This window comes from Hesperophylax consimilis, chromosome 10, assembly GCF_061612785.1.
Source record: "Hesperophylax consimilis isolate HC1 chromosome 10, BYU_Hcon_1.0, whole genome shotgun sequence".
Classification (NCBI taxonomy): domain Eukaryota; kingdom Metazoa; phylum Arthropoda; class Insecta; order Trichoptera; family Limnephilidae; genus Hesperophylax; species Hesperophylax consimilis.
Genome location: NC_142845.1, coordinates 17,772,567 through 17,790,813, shown reverse-complemented (window position 1 = coordinate 17,790,813; position 18,247 = coordinate 17,772,567). Strand labels below are relative to the sequence as shown.

Below are 18,247 nucleotides of genomic sequence, written 5' to 3'. Positions count from 1 at the left end.
TTACACCCTTTTTTTAACCTTTTACTGACGGTACTTGTGAGTCCCACTATATGAATATAAATAATGGTTTGTTATATCCTGTTGTGCGTATCAAAACGCCAACATAAGCACCTTACCTTACTCGTCTTTTCATTTCTAAAAGTAGCGCAGTTCGTGTATATAATACATGAACTCTTGTTAAAAACAATACATCCAACTGTGTTGTATTTAAATACGATTTAATCCTGTATTATTGACGGTACTTGAAAGTGTCGCAAGATTTAAATAGTGATTGGTTTTAAATCCTCATTACGACAGGCGAACCACTTTATCTCACTTGTCGCTGTGCTCATTCTCAATGATTAAAAAAGTAACCTAGTTTATGTATGTATTTTGACTCTTGCATTTATACAATGCATCGAACAATGTTGTATTTTCTCTTATAAAACAGTAGTTCCAGTTTAGTTTCTACAATTCCCAGACATGCTAGCCCCGCCATCATTGTTTGGAACAACAAAGGACGGTTCACATGATGCAAGTCGTGGGGTAGTCAGCTGGCCCGACTCTTTGTTTATTTGTTTACGAAACCGGTTTATAGTCTCCCACAACCCTAGATTCCTTCCAACATTTGTGATACGAATATTTTTACCTCCAAGGTTCAGTTTTTATTTATTCAGTGATCCATAACCCAGGACCCAATTTAATAAATGACGCGTACGATATTTTTGTAGGGAAAAAAATCTACACAAATAATAACTGTACAACTAAATAAACTGACAACACTTTGTTAATAAAAAAACAAAAAATTTCAAATTACCGCATCTACAATGAAGATTCGTGTTTGCCGAAAAAGGGGCGATATAACAAAAAGTCTCTCTAACTAACCATCATGACGTTTCATCTACTCATAATAATAATAATATTTGGATGATTTGTATAGCGCCGTTTTTGTGCAAACGGGCGCCCTCAGGGGCGCTGTACAAATATATAATACATTTCTACAATGATATTACTAACTATAGACTAGTCAAACTATTATCAATGTATGGCTAACAGATTGCATCCACTGGTTCGTCGATCACCAATACAATGCATTTGATTGGTGAACGTGATGCTAGAATATACATATGTAATTAGTGTTATTTATTTATATTTTGTGCAGGCAAATAATATACAGTACCTGGTAGGTCACTTGAGATTAACTATTGTTAGATTAATTATTGTTTATCGTTTATTAGAGAAATTTAGATACGGTTCACACGCACGGGACATAATTGGACTGACATACTCTTCTGATAATCTGACCATTGAGATGATCCGACTTAGACATTTCCATTTTAATAATTCTTAACAACGAAAAAAACTGTCTGAAAGGCGTGCGGCTTTGTTTTTTAATCAATTGATTATTTTTATTTAATGAGTTATTCCCACTGAAATGGTTTGATACTTCTCACGATTCAGATGATGTCTATTTTTATAGAATTGATTGTTTCCACATTACGTGTGTTAGTTGCCCCAAAAGTTCGTCATAGCACAATGTCTCCTATGAATATTTAAACTCTTGTACTCTTGAAGAATTGATCAATTGTATAAAAAGGTTTGTTGACCATTTTATTGTTAGATTATTATCACATTTTATTCTTAGCATCCATGCGGTCAGTATTATTTTACGCAGCAGCTCGTTAATTCAAACGTTCTGGTTTGTGATGTCAACGTGTTTTCCTTCAGATGTTTTGTAAGAATATGCTGCTGAATCTATTTTTACTTTTACCGTCTCTTATGAAAGTGTACACATTTCTAATGCTTCAGTGGATACATTCATTGTACCAAGTTACTTACATTTTATTTATTTATTTAACTTAATATAACAACTTAATATATAGCAATAAAGTTACACATTAAGTTCACTACTTAAAAATACAAAATACAAAAATTACACTTCACGAACACATTTACCTCTTCTTTTATTTGGTCGGTATTTCTTGAAAGATCTTCACCGATCAATATATTAATGAGTTTCGTGATTTTGACTACTTTTGAAAGAGAAGTCTATTTTTTTTTCTTCTGAGTGATTCGAAAATCTGAATATTGGTTTCACCTTAAAAATAATTATTCTTGTGGCTTTGTTTTGCTAAACTGTTAGGGCCAGTTGTTTCACCGAAATTTAACAATTCATCTTATTTCAGAGTTAATTTTCAAGTTCTGTAAAAGTTCTATTCAAGTTCTGTTATTATAATATGGTTATTAGCCAATTGTTTCACAGAACTGAAATAATAACATAACTTGAATAGAATTAAACAGAACTTGAAAATCGTCTTTGAAATTTGATGAATTGTTCAAATTAATTCAGTCCTCGAAATCGAAATCTGTATTGGCTATAATTTTAATATTGACAAGTGCACCTGTGAAACAACTGGCCCTTAGTCTTATTAACTCTTTCTCTTGCAGAATTTATTTCAGTAATACCATATTTAAACAGGTAATCATTATTGTACGCAAAACACGCCGTTATCGGAGTTATGAATAACCCAAGGATTGCGTGTATATAGTACGAAAGATTATTATAAGTCTTGTTCATATAAATAAATCTCCAGCAGGTTTCTTGTCGCTTTCTTTGCAGGCACGTTTTAAAAGGGTCACTAATAAATTTCACTAAATTGGAGCACTGTCAATTTCCTTTAAAATATAAAGATTCTTTAATTGATATCTGTAACTTGTTATTGAAAAGGCTCGTAGCTCTGCCTTCCTGTGCTCAAAAAAATAATTTAAGCCCTTTTTTAAATACATCAATTTGAATTTCACCTTTGTTTTCGGTAATGAATGAATGCAAATCTTGGAAGCGGAAATTAACCCACTTCCCGACATCCGATCTAGCTGATACTCGGCATATAGACTCGTTGTCAAATGACAAAGCATTATATGAACTTTTGGTGGCAATCACGTACACACACGCGGACATTGTACGAAACAGCAGCAATTATTGTACGAAATAAATTTCGGTCCTACCCCATCGGCATTTGCGAGGTTTCCAGTTCCTGGGTAGGAAGTTCAATCTAATTTTTTTAAAGTTTTAGCAAATATTTTAAAAGTTCACAGAGAGACATTATTTTAATAATCAAACTTTCCCATTTCGGTTGTCTGTCTGTGATTCGGATTTGTTCATAATTTGAGTGTCTTTTTCAAAATTGTAACTGACACGTCCAGAATTCAGTCAAGCGATAAAGTACCCAACTGTATAGTCTAATATTTTGTTTACCGGAAAATTATTTTAGTTCTACATTTGAAATATAAACAGAGATTTCGTTATTTTTCACGGGTCTGCGCTAGTTTTATACAATGAGGGGGTATTCACAACCTCGAAGTAAACTTTCGATTAGCGCTACTCAGATAAATGTCTGTTTTTACAACCATTATTAAAGTTACTTAACGACTAGTTCTCCACATTTTGCTCAGAGATGGTGAAATATCCACTAAGAACATGTTTTTAATCACTGCTTGACCGTTCACCTTTCTGCAAATAAAACTACACTTCGATCATATCTATCTATATCTAATGCCGAGCGTGATTTTCGTAATAAAAGTGCATCTTTTTTTTATAAAGAATTTCACGTGAAATTGTTATTTTCTCAATAATCTATAATGATCTTTGCCCTCCATTCAAAATTAGCAATAATTTTACATTGTTATCTATAAATCACACTGGAAATTCCAAAAGCGTAAAATTCATCTTGTCATTTCATTATAATAATCGGTTGGTTGACCGGTTAGTAGCTGGGCAGACAAATGCGTTGGGTTCCTATCCAGGCGTCGTATGTTCAATTCTTCTGCTAGCTGAGTCCTCTATTATTGCACAAGCAACATTTTCCGTTTATAATTATTGTTTGTCTTTCTTTAATAAATAATATAATGCTAATCTAATATAATTTTATGCTGCATATAGACATGAGAAAAAATGCACGAGCCGATCCACGAATTACGGAAAAGGAACAAAACCAACGCAATCGGCGTTTGCTGTTGCCTTTTTATTTTCCCGTAAATCGTGGTTCAGCTCGGCAGTTCGGCTCTCATGTTTATGCACACCCTTAGGTTAGGTTCTTTTTATTTTGTGTTATTTTTCTTCACGTATTTGGTTTCATCTTTGATGAATTTTTATCATTCTTCTGTTTCAGTATTGTTCTGTTTTCATAATTGTTCTGTTATAAATTTTCTGTTTCATTATGGATCTGTTTTCATCATTGTTCTGTTTCATCAATCATATGTTATGTCAGTTCAATTTCATTATGTTCTATTTTATAATATTAAAAATTTTTATGTTTTTTTATTGAGAGTATTATTTTTCTTTCCAGAACCCATCTGTGATAGTGGCCATCAAGAGCGTGACGAAGAAGTCGCTGGCCAAGTCGCAGAACCTGCTCGGCAAGGAGATCAAGATCCTCAAGGAGCTGACCGAGCTGCACCATGACAATGTGGTCGCCCTGCTCGACTGTAAGGAGAGCCCGCTCTACGTTTACCTGGTCATGGAGGTGAGTCACTGATGCCCTCTATTTGTCAACTGAAATCTATTGATTAGGTACTGGAAAGTTGATAGTGCTTTCCAAAATCTTCGAAAACATCTTCTCGTCATCTCATGATCGAATTCTGTAAATATATCAGTTGTAGCTAATTGTAATTTGCCTTCATAAGAAAACTGAAGGCAGGTATGGACACCGTCACTATACAAATTATCCAATTAGTATTATTATTAGGTGTTACAACTGATACCATATTCATAGCGTGCTTTTGATCGTGAATTTCCCTCGCCAACATCTGAAGTAATCTGCTATAAAGATTACTTTATATGTTGGTGTGGGAAATCGAGCGAGGAGAGAGGCTATTCATTGCGTTCTTTGGATAGTGATTTTACTAGTCTGCGCAGACTTGTGATGTGGCCAGCAATAAATAATACCAACGACTTGTGTCTTCATATAATTTCGTATTTCAATAATTTAACTCTTTTGTTTTCTATACAGGGTGTATCGGCACGTCCCCGACAAACTTTAACCAGCTATTCCTTAGCACATTTGGAGTAAAAAATGTTATGGGCACTTTGCTGCCCGGTAACATTTCTTTTCAATTAAAAACAAAAAATTATAAAATAATCCACACTCCGTCACTGTCATTGACATTGTTTCTCGTGTTCAACAGCTGTTATTAGCAAGTGTGTCAAAAAGCGTCTTCGCTCTTTCATACACACTAAATAATAATAGTTAAAAATGAGACGAATGGTGCCATGCCATTTCGTTGTGATTGTAAAAGCGAGCCAATGTAGGTGCGTACGTATATTATTGAACGAAACTCGAATAAAATATTGCCAGATGGGTTTTCAAACTGTGACAAAGGATAAAACAGTGGTGACATGTGGTGAAAATATGAATGGTAAATTTTTTATTAAAAAAAATGTTACCGACAGCAAAGTGCCCATAACATTTTTTACTCCAAATGTGCTAAGGAATAGGTGCTGGTTAAAGTTTATCGGGTACGTGCCGATACACCCTGTATACGTTATAAAAAGCCTATTTCTCAATATTATAAGGTTTTCCATTAAATCTTATTTCTCCCCTTGTTAAATTTACTTTCTTACTAAGTGATTGAACTACATAGATTTACATGTTAGTTAGTGCAGTAGAATGACCAAAAAGGTTAACAGTTTCTATATTGTATGATGCCGGGTTAGTTTGTCCCGGCTAATTTCCCGCAGGACTGTTGTTTGCTTATGAATCACAGTCCGTCTGTAATACTGCTTTAATTATAGAAAGCCTATTCACCGACGGACACCAACGTCTGGAGAATTCGGAAATAATTGAAAAGCACACAAAGTATTATTATTTTTGAATGACTCAGATTCACAAAGAGATGCAAGCATTTTAATGGAAACGTGTCGAGTCTTGAAGGCTTAGGAAAGTAAACGAACTTACCGTGTTATGTCATGTTAATAAATATATATAACTACTACTGTCTTTCTCGGGCACCTCCGACTTCTTTCACCATTCACTACTTTATACCACAATGTTACTGTTAAAAAACTACGTTCGACTTTAAGGCGATGCACTACGTCGTGTAATATTTTAAATTGAGCCGCTATCAATAACAACCCTTACGTAGATGGCGATAAGGTTTAAATTCCCGCTTAACACCATCCGCCTGTTTTGATTTATGCAAGAAAAAAACATGGCCAAAAAGTGCCTTTTATTTTATTTTGTGGATGTTCACGCATAAATTTTTTTTTTCGATCATTTTATAAATAACTTAATTTTCCACATTACACAATAAAATCATAACCGAAAATGGGTTCGTAAGTAGGAGATTTTGATCTTTAAAGCAGTTTTCATAGGCCTTGTACATTATTTTTTTCTGGGCTTATAAAAAGACTTAAAAAATACTCGATTATTTCAAAGGCCAAGATGTATTCTACTCGCAGTATTTAATTAAAGCATCTGAAACATTTCTAGGCGACCAAATTTTCAAACCAAAAACACATGATTATGCATTACTACGTATGGCATCGCCTTAATTCGACTCCGTATCTCATTACGGTGTAGAGATGTTGCATTAAGTATTCCTCTACCTTTTTCTAACATTTAAACATCTCTAAATACTCCTGGCAATAATAACAGCATACTAATTTTCAGCGATATCGGTCGACTACTTTTCGAGTTTTGAGAGCACAAACATATTATACACGCTGAATTTTTATATACTAAGGTTAGAAACCAATTAGAATTTAACTCAACCATTTGGAATGCATTTTATAATAGTAATAACGTAGTCCTGCCACAGACCGCCTTCTATGTAGTGAAGTTAAAATATGTGGGGTTGTATGTATTTTTGGATGAGACATCTAAAAATCGTTTTCCAAAATAAATTCCAAAATGTCTTTGGGTCCAAAACTGTCCTATATTTCAAGCCGGAACCAACGATACATTTCACAAAATTTCATTGACATCGGTTGGGCGGTTTCGAAGATTAGCGTGAACGAACACAGTGACACGTGATTTTTATATATTAAAATTAAGACATACGAGTATCTTATCCTTCTTATTCCTATGGCACCATTTTTTAAAGTATCACGTCAAGGGCGGGCTCTTGTGATGATATCTCGAGTAGCGAACATCTTGAACGGCCTCATAAAATTTGCACCGCTCTTTCTGTATGGAATTATTCAGCCCAATTCGAAGATCTACACGATTACCATCATGAGCTGTAGAGCCTTCAAGTACAAATTTGTTTCTATAAAAATTTCACCATGTATTTTTCAAAAAAAAGACTAACATTCCCGGGTTACGAATAACCTGAAGATATTTGAAAAATCTCCTACTACCACCACAATAATCGGAAAATATTTCTTATGTGGTGGAGGACTTTGCCAGTCGAGGAATTGAACTCATGACGCCTGGGTGGGAGCCAAATGCAATGCCAACACAGCCACTGACCGGTCATTGTTGTTCAATAAGAACAAAATATTTCGAAAAAGGAGTGCTGAAACTCGAATAAACAATATGTACGTACTTATAAAATAAACAAAAACTAGTATTAAAATACTTTTTAGTTGTTGTTGACCTTTTATGTTGCAAAATTGTGGATTTGACAGCTAGAGATATATTTTTTTCTTTTGATTCCTATTTTAATTTATTATTTATCTTTGCATATATACGAATATATGATAAGATGAGTTCTAGGTTCAGCTCTGAATAATACGTACAGGTATTCTTTTATCGCGTTTTCAATGCTAATAATAATTTGCTACGCAACTAAACCGACCGTGAATGTACAAACCTGGATACGTAATATCACTTACCTGGTAGTTTTCTATTACAGTTTTCATAAGACAATAATTCTGCACACACGAGTGAAGTCCTCCAAGTGCTAGCGAGCAACCTTCAAAACCTTTAAAGATGTTTTTTTTACTTGTATAACTAACTAACCATCGCATCGTTTCCGTGCAGGGGTAGGGAGAGAGTATAAACCACACAACTCTGTCTCAGCACAAACTCCTTGCTTCATTCACATTCATTTGTTGTTCTCTCACTCTTGACACGGCCAACTCAATCCCCGACTTCTTCTATCATTTACTTCCGCGTCTCCTTATCTACTTTCTAGAAATACCTGCTTTTGTTTTTTGGGGTCTTAGACTATTCATGTTCATCTGTTCAGATGACATAATAATCCCCTGTTCATCTACGTTGGTTGCAAATGACATTGTTGTCATTTTGCAAAACAACTTGGAGATGATTGTATCGTTACTGCTACATTCCAGTAACCAAGTGACTATCGCTAACTAGTAATTTCATTTATCAACAAATGATTTTCAATATGCACATTTATTTTTTTAAATTTTTATTGTTTATTTTTCCGACTTTATGTCCGGGTTAAATCTTCCCCATAGGAAAAACTAAACCCTTCCACACACTTTTCCACAAATGATCATCTAGTCAATTCACATTATGCAAGTGCATTATATAAGCAAAACAAATACAAAACAATACAAGAACAACACGTCAACTCACCAGAGATCAAATGGGAAAATAATTCACAGACTCCAGATATTTTCATATCAGAGGGTTCGGCTCGGTAGAACTCCTAACAGGGCCTATAAATCCTACTGATCCCTCAACATAAATATTTAAAAAATCTTTCGTAATCCTACGTGTATTTAAAATGACTGATTTTTGCATTTTAATATATAAATTTTTTGATAGATCTAATACGCCTAAATTTTTAATGAGAGAGCTAGGTATAATGCCAGTAGCCGAAATAACAAATGGTAATATTTCTATAGTCTGAGAATGCCAAATTCTTTTTATCTCATTTCCTAAATCTGTTTATTTTTTCATTAATAGATTTTTGAATATATTACAGGAATTTGGAATAGCGACATCAATGATATAAGTTATTTTTTTTAATTTTGTCATGTAAAACTATATCGGGTCTATTATGACTAATCGTTCGGTCTGTTAGTATAGTTTTATCATAATATATTTCATAAAACTCGCTATCTAAAAAAGAAATTTGGTTTATTTTTTATGCTTCCGATTTTGTTGTCCGGGTTAAATCTTCCCCATAGGAAAAACTAAACCCTTCCACTCACTTTTCCACAAATGATCAGCTAGTCAATCAACACTATGTAAGTGCATTATATAAGTAAAATAAATACAAAACAATACAAGAACAACAACACGTCAACTCACCAGATATCAAATGGGAAAAAAATTCACCGTCTCCAGATATTTTCATATCAGAGGGTTCGGCTCGGTAGAACTTCTAACAGGGCCTATAAATCCTACTGATCCCTCAACATAAATATTTAAAAAATCTTTTTTTATCCTACATGTATTCAAAATGACCGACTTTTGCATCTTTATATATAAATTTTTTGATAGATCTAATACGCCTAAATTTTTAATTAGAGAGCTAGGTATAATGCCAGTAGCCGAAATAACGAATGGTAATATTTTTATAGTCTGAGAATGCCAAATTCTTTTTATTTCATTTCCTAAATCTGTGTATTTTCTTATTTTTTCACTAACAGATTTTTGAATATTACAGGAATTTGGAATAGCGACATCAATGATATAAGTTATTTTTTTAATTTTGTCATGTAAAACTATATCGGGTCTATTATGACTAATCGCTCGGTCTGTTAGTATAGTTTTATCATTATATATTTTATAAAATTCGTTTTCTAAAAATGAATTTGGTTCGTATTCTACTACATTACGGCAGTCAATCAAGTTATGTTTAATTACCAAATTTTGGTGAATTATTTTTAAAACTTGATTGTGCCTAAATGTATATTCGGACGGTGCTAATATAGAACATCCCGATATAATATGTTCTATAGTTTCCGGAAAAGCCAAACATTTCATTAATATTATTATTACTCCTTTAATCTGTAAAAAATCACGTGCAAAATATTTAAAAACTCAAAGTACCAGGTCTCTCAAATAGTGACGAGTAATGTCTAGCTCCATTAAATTTGAATCATGTTTTTATGTAAAGGATTTCTCTATTTTCAACTCGCAGTTATGGAGATTTGAAAAGTCCACGTAAACCGTGAATCAGAATCTGTTTTTCTGTCTTAAACAGCAAAATATGTTCCGGCTTATTGAAAAGTGCGGCTTCCTCTCTGGAAATTTTAGAACAATCGTAGGTTCCATCTTGAGTTATTGAGCTTAGAAATATCTATTAAATTGATACCATACTCGTATATTTTTTTGTTTTAATTTATCAGTACTGTTAAAAACCAGGTAGTAGTAACTACACTAACTACGAGTCTTTAATCTTTACTGTCCTACTAGTCCACGTCAAGTTAAACCGCTTTTTCAAATTATGCAACCTTAAAAACCTTCCGCTGCACTTCTTGTCGTGATTTCCTAGTACAAATGATCTCACCGCTCGTTTTATTCCGCTATTATAGTTTATCCCTTTGTTTACATTAATTTGCATTTAATTATACGTAACCGTTAACTTCCTCTGTCGGTCCCGTTTCAAGTTTTCCGTTGCATTTCCATTGTTTGTTCTCATTGTATTGATGTTTGGCCAAATATTGGTTTCCTTATTAACACGCTGGAAAGGTAGTCAGTTCTACCTTATAAGCGCGCGCCGGTCCAACTAGGGCGGAAAGGCCTGTTCCGATATTTTTACAAAAAAATTGTAATTAATACTCTTTGAAAAGGTCCCAACTATAGATATATTTATGGATATGCATAAAAGAGTGCGGTAAATTTTCTCTTCTTATTTTCGTGTATTTCATGAGCAAGGACATTATAATTAAAATCGTAGAACAGGTCAAATTCATTATATGCCTTTCTTTATGGCTCAGGCGATGAGGAAATAGTTTTTACTTTTGTATTGATTTGCAAAAAATTAAACCATAATAATTAGTAGTTTTACGGACCTGTTAAGGAAATATTACGCCTTATGAAACCAGCTCTGACTTATTTAATAAATTATTACAAACAATAATTACTAGCCAGAAACATCCATACAAATTAAAATCCTCTTCGATAATAATAATTATTGCTCATAATAATTTGTTATCCTTTGTGTTATGCTTAAAACCTTGTTTATAAACATCAGTTTATCATTTAAAATAACTTAGTTTACCTACACAGATATTACTACTGTTATGCTGGAGTATTGTGAAACACCTTTTGATAAAAAAAATATTATTCAGTTTGGTAAAGTATTTTGAACCTTAAATTCAAATTTAGGCTTTGTATGAAAATGCGGCGCAGCCGTTTGCCTTATACGCCCTTGCTTTAAAATATATTTTGAATTATGCTGAAAGATGACGGTTTTAAAAAACACATTTTTTCGAACGGGACTTTTCGAAGTCGATCATTCATTAAAATATATGTTGAAAGACTTATGTTGAAAGATAGCGGTTTTAAAATCACATTTTTTTCGAATAGGACTTATCGAAGTCGATCATTCTTTAAAATATATTATGAATTATGTTGAAAGATGACGGTTTAAAAAAAACATTTTTTTCGAACGGGACTTTTCGAAGGCGAACATTTCAAACAATCCATGGTTAAATATAATAATTGAACGATTGTCGAGGATTTTCTTACACCCTGAGTTTTCAATCGGCCATGGGCCAGATTTGGTTTGTAACCGTAACGTGCAAAGTCAGCGAGTTGATTTCTGCATTGCCTTGTTAAATAATTGTTATCTTTAATCAATATTGGATTGGAAAAGTTTCACAAAAGCGGCGCGTTGGTGCTGTTCTTTCAACGGTTTGTTTTCGTGAGAGTCTGAATAAAGCGCGGTACCAGGAAGCCATAATGTTCGAGAAGTGCAGTAACAGACTAAACAAGTATGATTTTATCGCTTTCTGAGCTATTTATTCCAAGAGTTCGACGTTCTGCTTTTCTGTTGTTATTAGTATCAGAACCTATCCACTTTACCAAAATGATTAAGCCAGAATTAAAGAGCGCACGTTTGAATGTATTTGTGCAAACCGATAGACGTTGAAACTCGTTCTAAATCCTTTATAGCAGTAGTTCTACACACTTCACGAGCAAGCATCTCTTTAATGATTCTACTGTACCTTTCTATTGTATTATTACTCAATTTTTAGGCTATAGGATGAAATTGAATCAACCAATCTATTTTATGAAACTTTTATATCAAGGAAATGCTGTCCTTCCACTCTTTCGCATTATAAAGGCTGACCGCGAATAAGAAAGGCTGAAAACTTTTTTCCAATGATATACATTTTCCTTTATCATTGGAAACTATGTTATTTCATAATACTACCACAGTAACTTAATATCTAAACATCACACCATTGCTCTGCTAGTGTAGGCAGCCAGTGTAAAAAATATACATCTCTCTCTGCACTCCCTCCTTGCTTCATACGTATTATTATTCCTATTTTGTGTGTATTTCATATGACCCAAATCACGTACACATTTGATTCTCTACCACCATGCAAAAAATACCCATAAAAAGTTCTGTGTCGGTGTGTGGTATAATGGCTAGTGGCGGTTCGTGATCTATCTCATTGGAACTTCAAGAGAAAAAATGTCCTATGACGGTCTTTTCCATAATCATATATATTTTTTTCCCTGGATTTAAAGGAAATTCTTTATATCACTGCACCAGAGATTGGGTGAGGTACAATTTGGCGATTCATTGGCGTCTGTGACTAATGAACACAATCTATTAATAATAAATAAATAATTCTAAAATCTCAATTCACATAAGTATCATATTAAATAAAACGATATCGCAGAAAAAAACTTTTCACTCTCGCAAAAATACTATTCCTTACAAATTTGGTGTTAACAGAAAATCTCATAGTCGCTGCGCACCCGTGCAGCTAACAGATTCCTAGGATTCGCACAATCGCTCGGTTTACCGCCGAAGCGCCACGAGTAAGAACTATTTCATGTAACAGAAAGTCCCATAGTCGCTGATTTTGAATTGCACGTATGGAATTAATTTACGCGGGTGTATTTTTTACCACGAATTTGAATAGCGCGCTGTTTAAAGTGTGGTAAAATTATGATACAAGTTTGTCTTATCTTTTTTACGACAAACAAAAATAAGCACAAACGCATTTTAGAGAAAACCGCATCTGGTCATGGCTGTATTTTTGTCAGTGTTCATCTTTTGTTAAGATATACGATACTAGTTTCAACCTACCAACAACCTTTCTTCTCAATTATGTTCTTTTGGTTCGTAGTCCGACCTCCCGACCCGAATAGCGAGATGATTGATGCTGCGGTAAAACCACTGTACCACAATACCACAGGCAGACTAGATATGTCCCGTTATTATTCTTTGTTGTTTTCAGCATTGAGAGGGCACCTATCAGCTCTATGCAAATATAGGTCGTCATTTCAGCCGGTCCTCGTTTTCTGCCACGTTTTTCATCGTCCATTAAATATTTCACGCGCCGCCGTTAAAATAAAACTCCTGTCTTTTTTAATGCCGTTTTTGCATTTCAAAGCTAATAAAACTTAATGTTTACGTCGTAAATTGCCTGGAAGGCCATCGTGTTTTTTTTTAATTCACGCTTCACACTTTTATAAACTGGACCTATTTGTGCGATTTGCAACCGAGTCCTAATTGATTTTTTGTGTTAATACCACACAACTGCTTCCAATCGTCTGGAGCCAGTGAGACTATGGCAACCCCAATTGGGAAACGTTGTGAGGCTGAAGGTTGTGTAGAGACGAAGGAGATGGACAAGAGGATGGGAAGGTTATAGAACAACAATAATTTTGTTTGAGACTCTTGGCCTTTATACAGTTTAATAAAAAAATAATCTACGATTAATTACCAATGTATTAACTTAGATAACCTGAGGAAAATCATATTTAACAACTGTACTTTTTTTTGCTATCATATTAATAATTTTCCATAATTTGTAGTGTAGATTTTATGGACACAAATCTATGGATTTTAAAAATAGTTCTTTCGAACTATTTCCTCATTTGGCTCCCTGAAGATATACGTATGTCTATCCGTAATCTGGTTTAAACAAAGTTAACTAATTTGGCATACAGTCTTCCAAATATTTATATCAATATGATGAGGGCTTTATAAATAATATTATTATATGTATAACCGACGCAAAGTACCACAAGATGTTTTGCTTCTGTTAAATGTACATGTAAACAATTGAATATTTTAAGGCCTTTGTAGTAGTATGACCTAGTTTGTTTGTTTGCCAAACTTATTTTTGGAAATCTACGATAAGCCTCTCGTTGTAGGGTAGTTACATACAATACAGAAGATGTTTATAGCTATTTCTAAAAATCTACCACACTGAACTATTGTCTACGGTTTTTGAATAAAAAAATATTACTTTCATAATCTGATTTAACAACCTGCCTGTAAAAAGGTAATAACTTTCAGAATGATTTTTCTATAATAATAGCTACTTAAATATTTTCGAACAATAGAGGTGTTGGTAATAACTTTCAATAACCTATTTTTATACATTACTGTTCATTACCTTGTCCGTTCATTATTTCTCAGTTGATTATGTGTAGTAATACGTTATTTTTTATATCGATCATTTAGCTTTTCGAATAAAAATAATGTCGACCCTAGCTATCAGAACCTATCACCTTTATCTGGGTCAATCTGATAGAGGTATCAGCGAATATCGCTCTCAAAACCAGAATATTGTGCTGGGCGTACTGTAAATAGGTTTTAATGGCACGCATTTGTATCGAATACAGATTGCAACATTAAACCGTGGATCAATAAAACCGATGGAAAGTTTATTTATTTTGTGTTTTTTTTTGTACCTTTATAATGCTGGATGGAAATTGTTAGACATTTCTTAATCTAAAAATGTGTTTTAAAAATGATAAGCATTTATCGTACTAATATTTATTAATTATAATACAAAATGAAAAAGTTTTTTGTTTTAAACCACATTATTTTATTATATACGTCGACCGGTTAATGTCAAGCCACAAAGTGTTTACTTTCTTCGATAATATAATAATAATATTTGGCTAATTTATATTACGATGTTTTCGTCATCACCTCAAGGACGCTGTACAATTATATTTATTGAAAAAATAAATACTAAAACTACTGACTTACTATTAAGGCCTATAACTGTCTTAATGACATATATTTTACATACGAAGAAACTTACATCGAAAAATACATCGCATACGTATGTACCTAAGCTATTTCTGTATAATGTTTGTAAACTTTCGACGTGTATTATATTTGTAAAAACCCTACGGGCGTTTAATACATTAATCTGGAAAGACTCGTATGAGGTACCTACTAGTAGAAAGTTAGAAGAACGGAAAGAAAAACCAAAAACAAAGGGAATCAACACAACAAATTATTATTATAATATTTTACCTTGAACAAAACCGATTCCGAAAACAATGAATCGTCAGAATAAATAGGATGTATGACGATAATAACTAAGATTCCTGGGCAAGGAACTCATAACTAAAACTAAAAGTGCAAAATGTTCACCCAATGCTACATCACTCTCTTTCCAACATTCCTATAATGGCGGTTCTGGGTTATTGTGTATACCTGCTGATTAAAACCCGGCTTCCTTCCCGTTCTATTTTTTATCGAGTGTTATCTGTTATTTTTCTGTTTTTTCTTGATCCCAATATATATATTTGAATCGATTTTGTCGTTTTCTGATTCGTATTATCAAATATATCCAAACAACGTTTATATAAATTACACATTGTTCGTCCGAAACTACCAGTGCGTGTGCTTAATTATTACTCCCGGCTTGAATCGCGCGTTGTGTCCATTTCATAATCAATTGCATTTTTATTTATCACTCGTACAATAGTACATACCATAAATCAACTTCTTACTCAATTCTGACATTTGCTGCCACCCCCTGCGGCTGTACCACTCGGTGTGGATTATATCGTACATGTATGTTAATATTGTTGCGATGTTAGAACATCATGAACATTTTTTCGGTCACTGAATTTATTGATTCATTATTAATTAACTCACACTCCTTGATTCATTTATATTCATGCATTGTCTCATACTTACTCTTCTTGACATGATCAGACTCAATTATTTTAATTGATTTGGTTTTGCCCTGACTTCCTAGGTTTTCAGACTTGTTCAATTCACTTCGCTCGGATAAGCGATTCAATGTTTATGTACCTGCGCGCTCCAAATGCTCTTCTGGCATATTCAAAGTGGATCAATTCAAAACAAACTGTAAACAAAATTCTTGCTTGAACAGACTATGCCTATACAATAGCATGAAATCAAAAGTGGACATTTTCAATTGCGGGCTGAATAAATATTTAAAAAAAGTCCATAAAAGACTGTTTTTCTGACATGTCATGGGTAACTTTTCTGTTTTTCTGAATTTAATTTGTTTTGTGTACAATAATATTTACAGTTTTTGTTTTATATAATTCTGTAAGGAGGAAATCTATAATAGTTTTTATTTTTGGTCTAATGTAAAAAAGATAAAATTGAACTGTTGATTTCACAAAGCTTAATAAATAAGTATGCATCAGGGACCTCAGTTCTACTGCGTTCGGACTACATTCATATTCCTGTCAGTTGGATTCCAATGACTTACGTGCCTCAATGCAATCTATCAGTTTACATATGAAGACCCCAAGGCAAGAAGTTGTTAGCTTACATATTCGTAAAAAATTAATTAGAATGTTCTATAAATTAATTCGCGTACGCTCTTTCCAATGAACACCATGCCATTACTTAAAAACGGCAAGAACATGCTTAATCAATGTGATGAACATGTTAACTACGTATTTCTGTGATAATAAATTGATAAAATCAAGGCATGAAGTTGTTGACTACAAAGTTAGGAAGTTCTTGCCTAATTCTGTAACAACTTCTTCCCGTCTACATTAGATGAGATATCTATGGTTAAGATGTTATTTCAATGATACCATTCTCACCATCTATATACTATAAAGATACCGGTAGATCTACCGATTTCGGCAATAATCTACCGATATTCACAGAAAATCTACCGAAATTCGGGAATTTGTGAAAATCATCTGAATTTTTTTGACAATCTACCGAATTCAGTTAAAATCTACCGATATTCACAAAAAAGTACCAAAGTCCTTGAAATCTGGAAGATATCGAGAATTTTTTCTACGTAAAAATTGTAAATTTGGGAGTACATTGTGTGACGAAGGAATTAAATAGGGTATATTTCAATATTTGGAGTTAAAACGAAGGTGGCAGAGGGAGCAAGGAAGTTTCCAGTAGTTGTTTAATGGCCTTCGTCAACACTGTATAACTTCAAAGCATGTCTCACCTTATTGCTTGGAGTGACTCTTATGCGGATCAGAACAAAAACATATTTTTTATAATGTTCTGGCAATAGCTGATTCTGCAAAAAATTCTAAATAATTCATCAAAAATTTACTGAGGTTGCTCACTCGTACAGTAGAAAATAAATAACAAATACCAGTCAATGGATCAATATGTAAATTTAATAAAGTCGGCTAATACAAAAATAAATTCATTGTGACAATGATGGCTTATACGTTTATTCACATAAAAGTATTAGGGTAGCAACTGAACCTTATAATTAGGTAAAATTTAAAACAGTATTTCGCTGGATATGAATGGAGGAATTTGGAATATGTAAATAACGCGAATCGCTCTTTGAAGAATAGCCTTGGAAAGAAGTGGACCTGAAGAAAAAATAATGTGAAACATTATCTTCCCAGCCATTCTTATTATGAAAATAAAGAGACAACAAAGATATCGATGCGGCCAAATGGAATGATATTAAAAAAATGTTTCCATACCTGGATGAATTTTTTCAGTCTCAAAAAAAAAAGATTTCCATTAAACACATTTGCTTTGCGATACGTATTTTTTTCAATAATTGTTATATTTAGTTACTTTACATATATAACAAGTGTAATTTGATTGGTTAAATAAAATAACAAGTAATTAACATGTTCTTGCCTTCCTTTCAATTTTGTTTCTTTCTAACCTATTCCTGTAGATAGCATTAACATGTTAACTACATTTTTTTGTACAAAATAAGTTTATTTTAACGTTTAGACTGCAAAACTATTTAATATTACTAGATGCAATGTAAATTTGTTTTGTTTACTACACCACAAAGGATCAGTGTATTGTATATAACAAAAGTCTTCAAATCACGTTATTTCTCAGCGCACTTCATATTATATAATGTTTTGACGACTGCCAACAAAGTAACGCCGTCCTTTCGAGTTGTTTACCTTGAGCTTTA

General features: G+C 33.2%; 1 protein-coding gene across 2 annotated transcripts in view; it reads left to right on the top strand.

Annotated features, from left to right (window-relative positions):
- Atg1 (serine/threonine-protein kinase unc-51-like protein Atg1) overlaps nt 1-18,247 on the top strand; it is a 146,196-nt gene that overhangs the window by 51,642 nt on the left and 76,307 nt on the right. For both annotated transcript variants that reach the window (XM_089636685.1, XM_089636684.1), the window contains exon 2: nt 4,326-4,502. In XM_089636685.1, the coding sequence (XP_089492811.1) occupies nt 4,326-4,502 (177 nt within the window). The remainder of the gene's footprint in view (nt 1-4,325; nt 4,503-18,247) is intronic.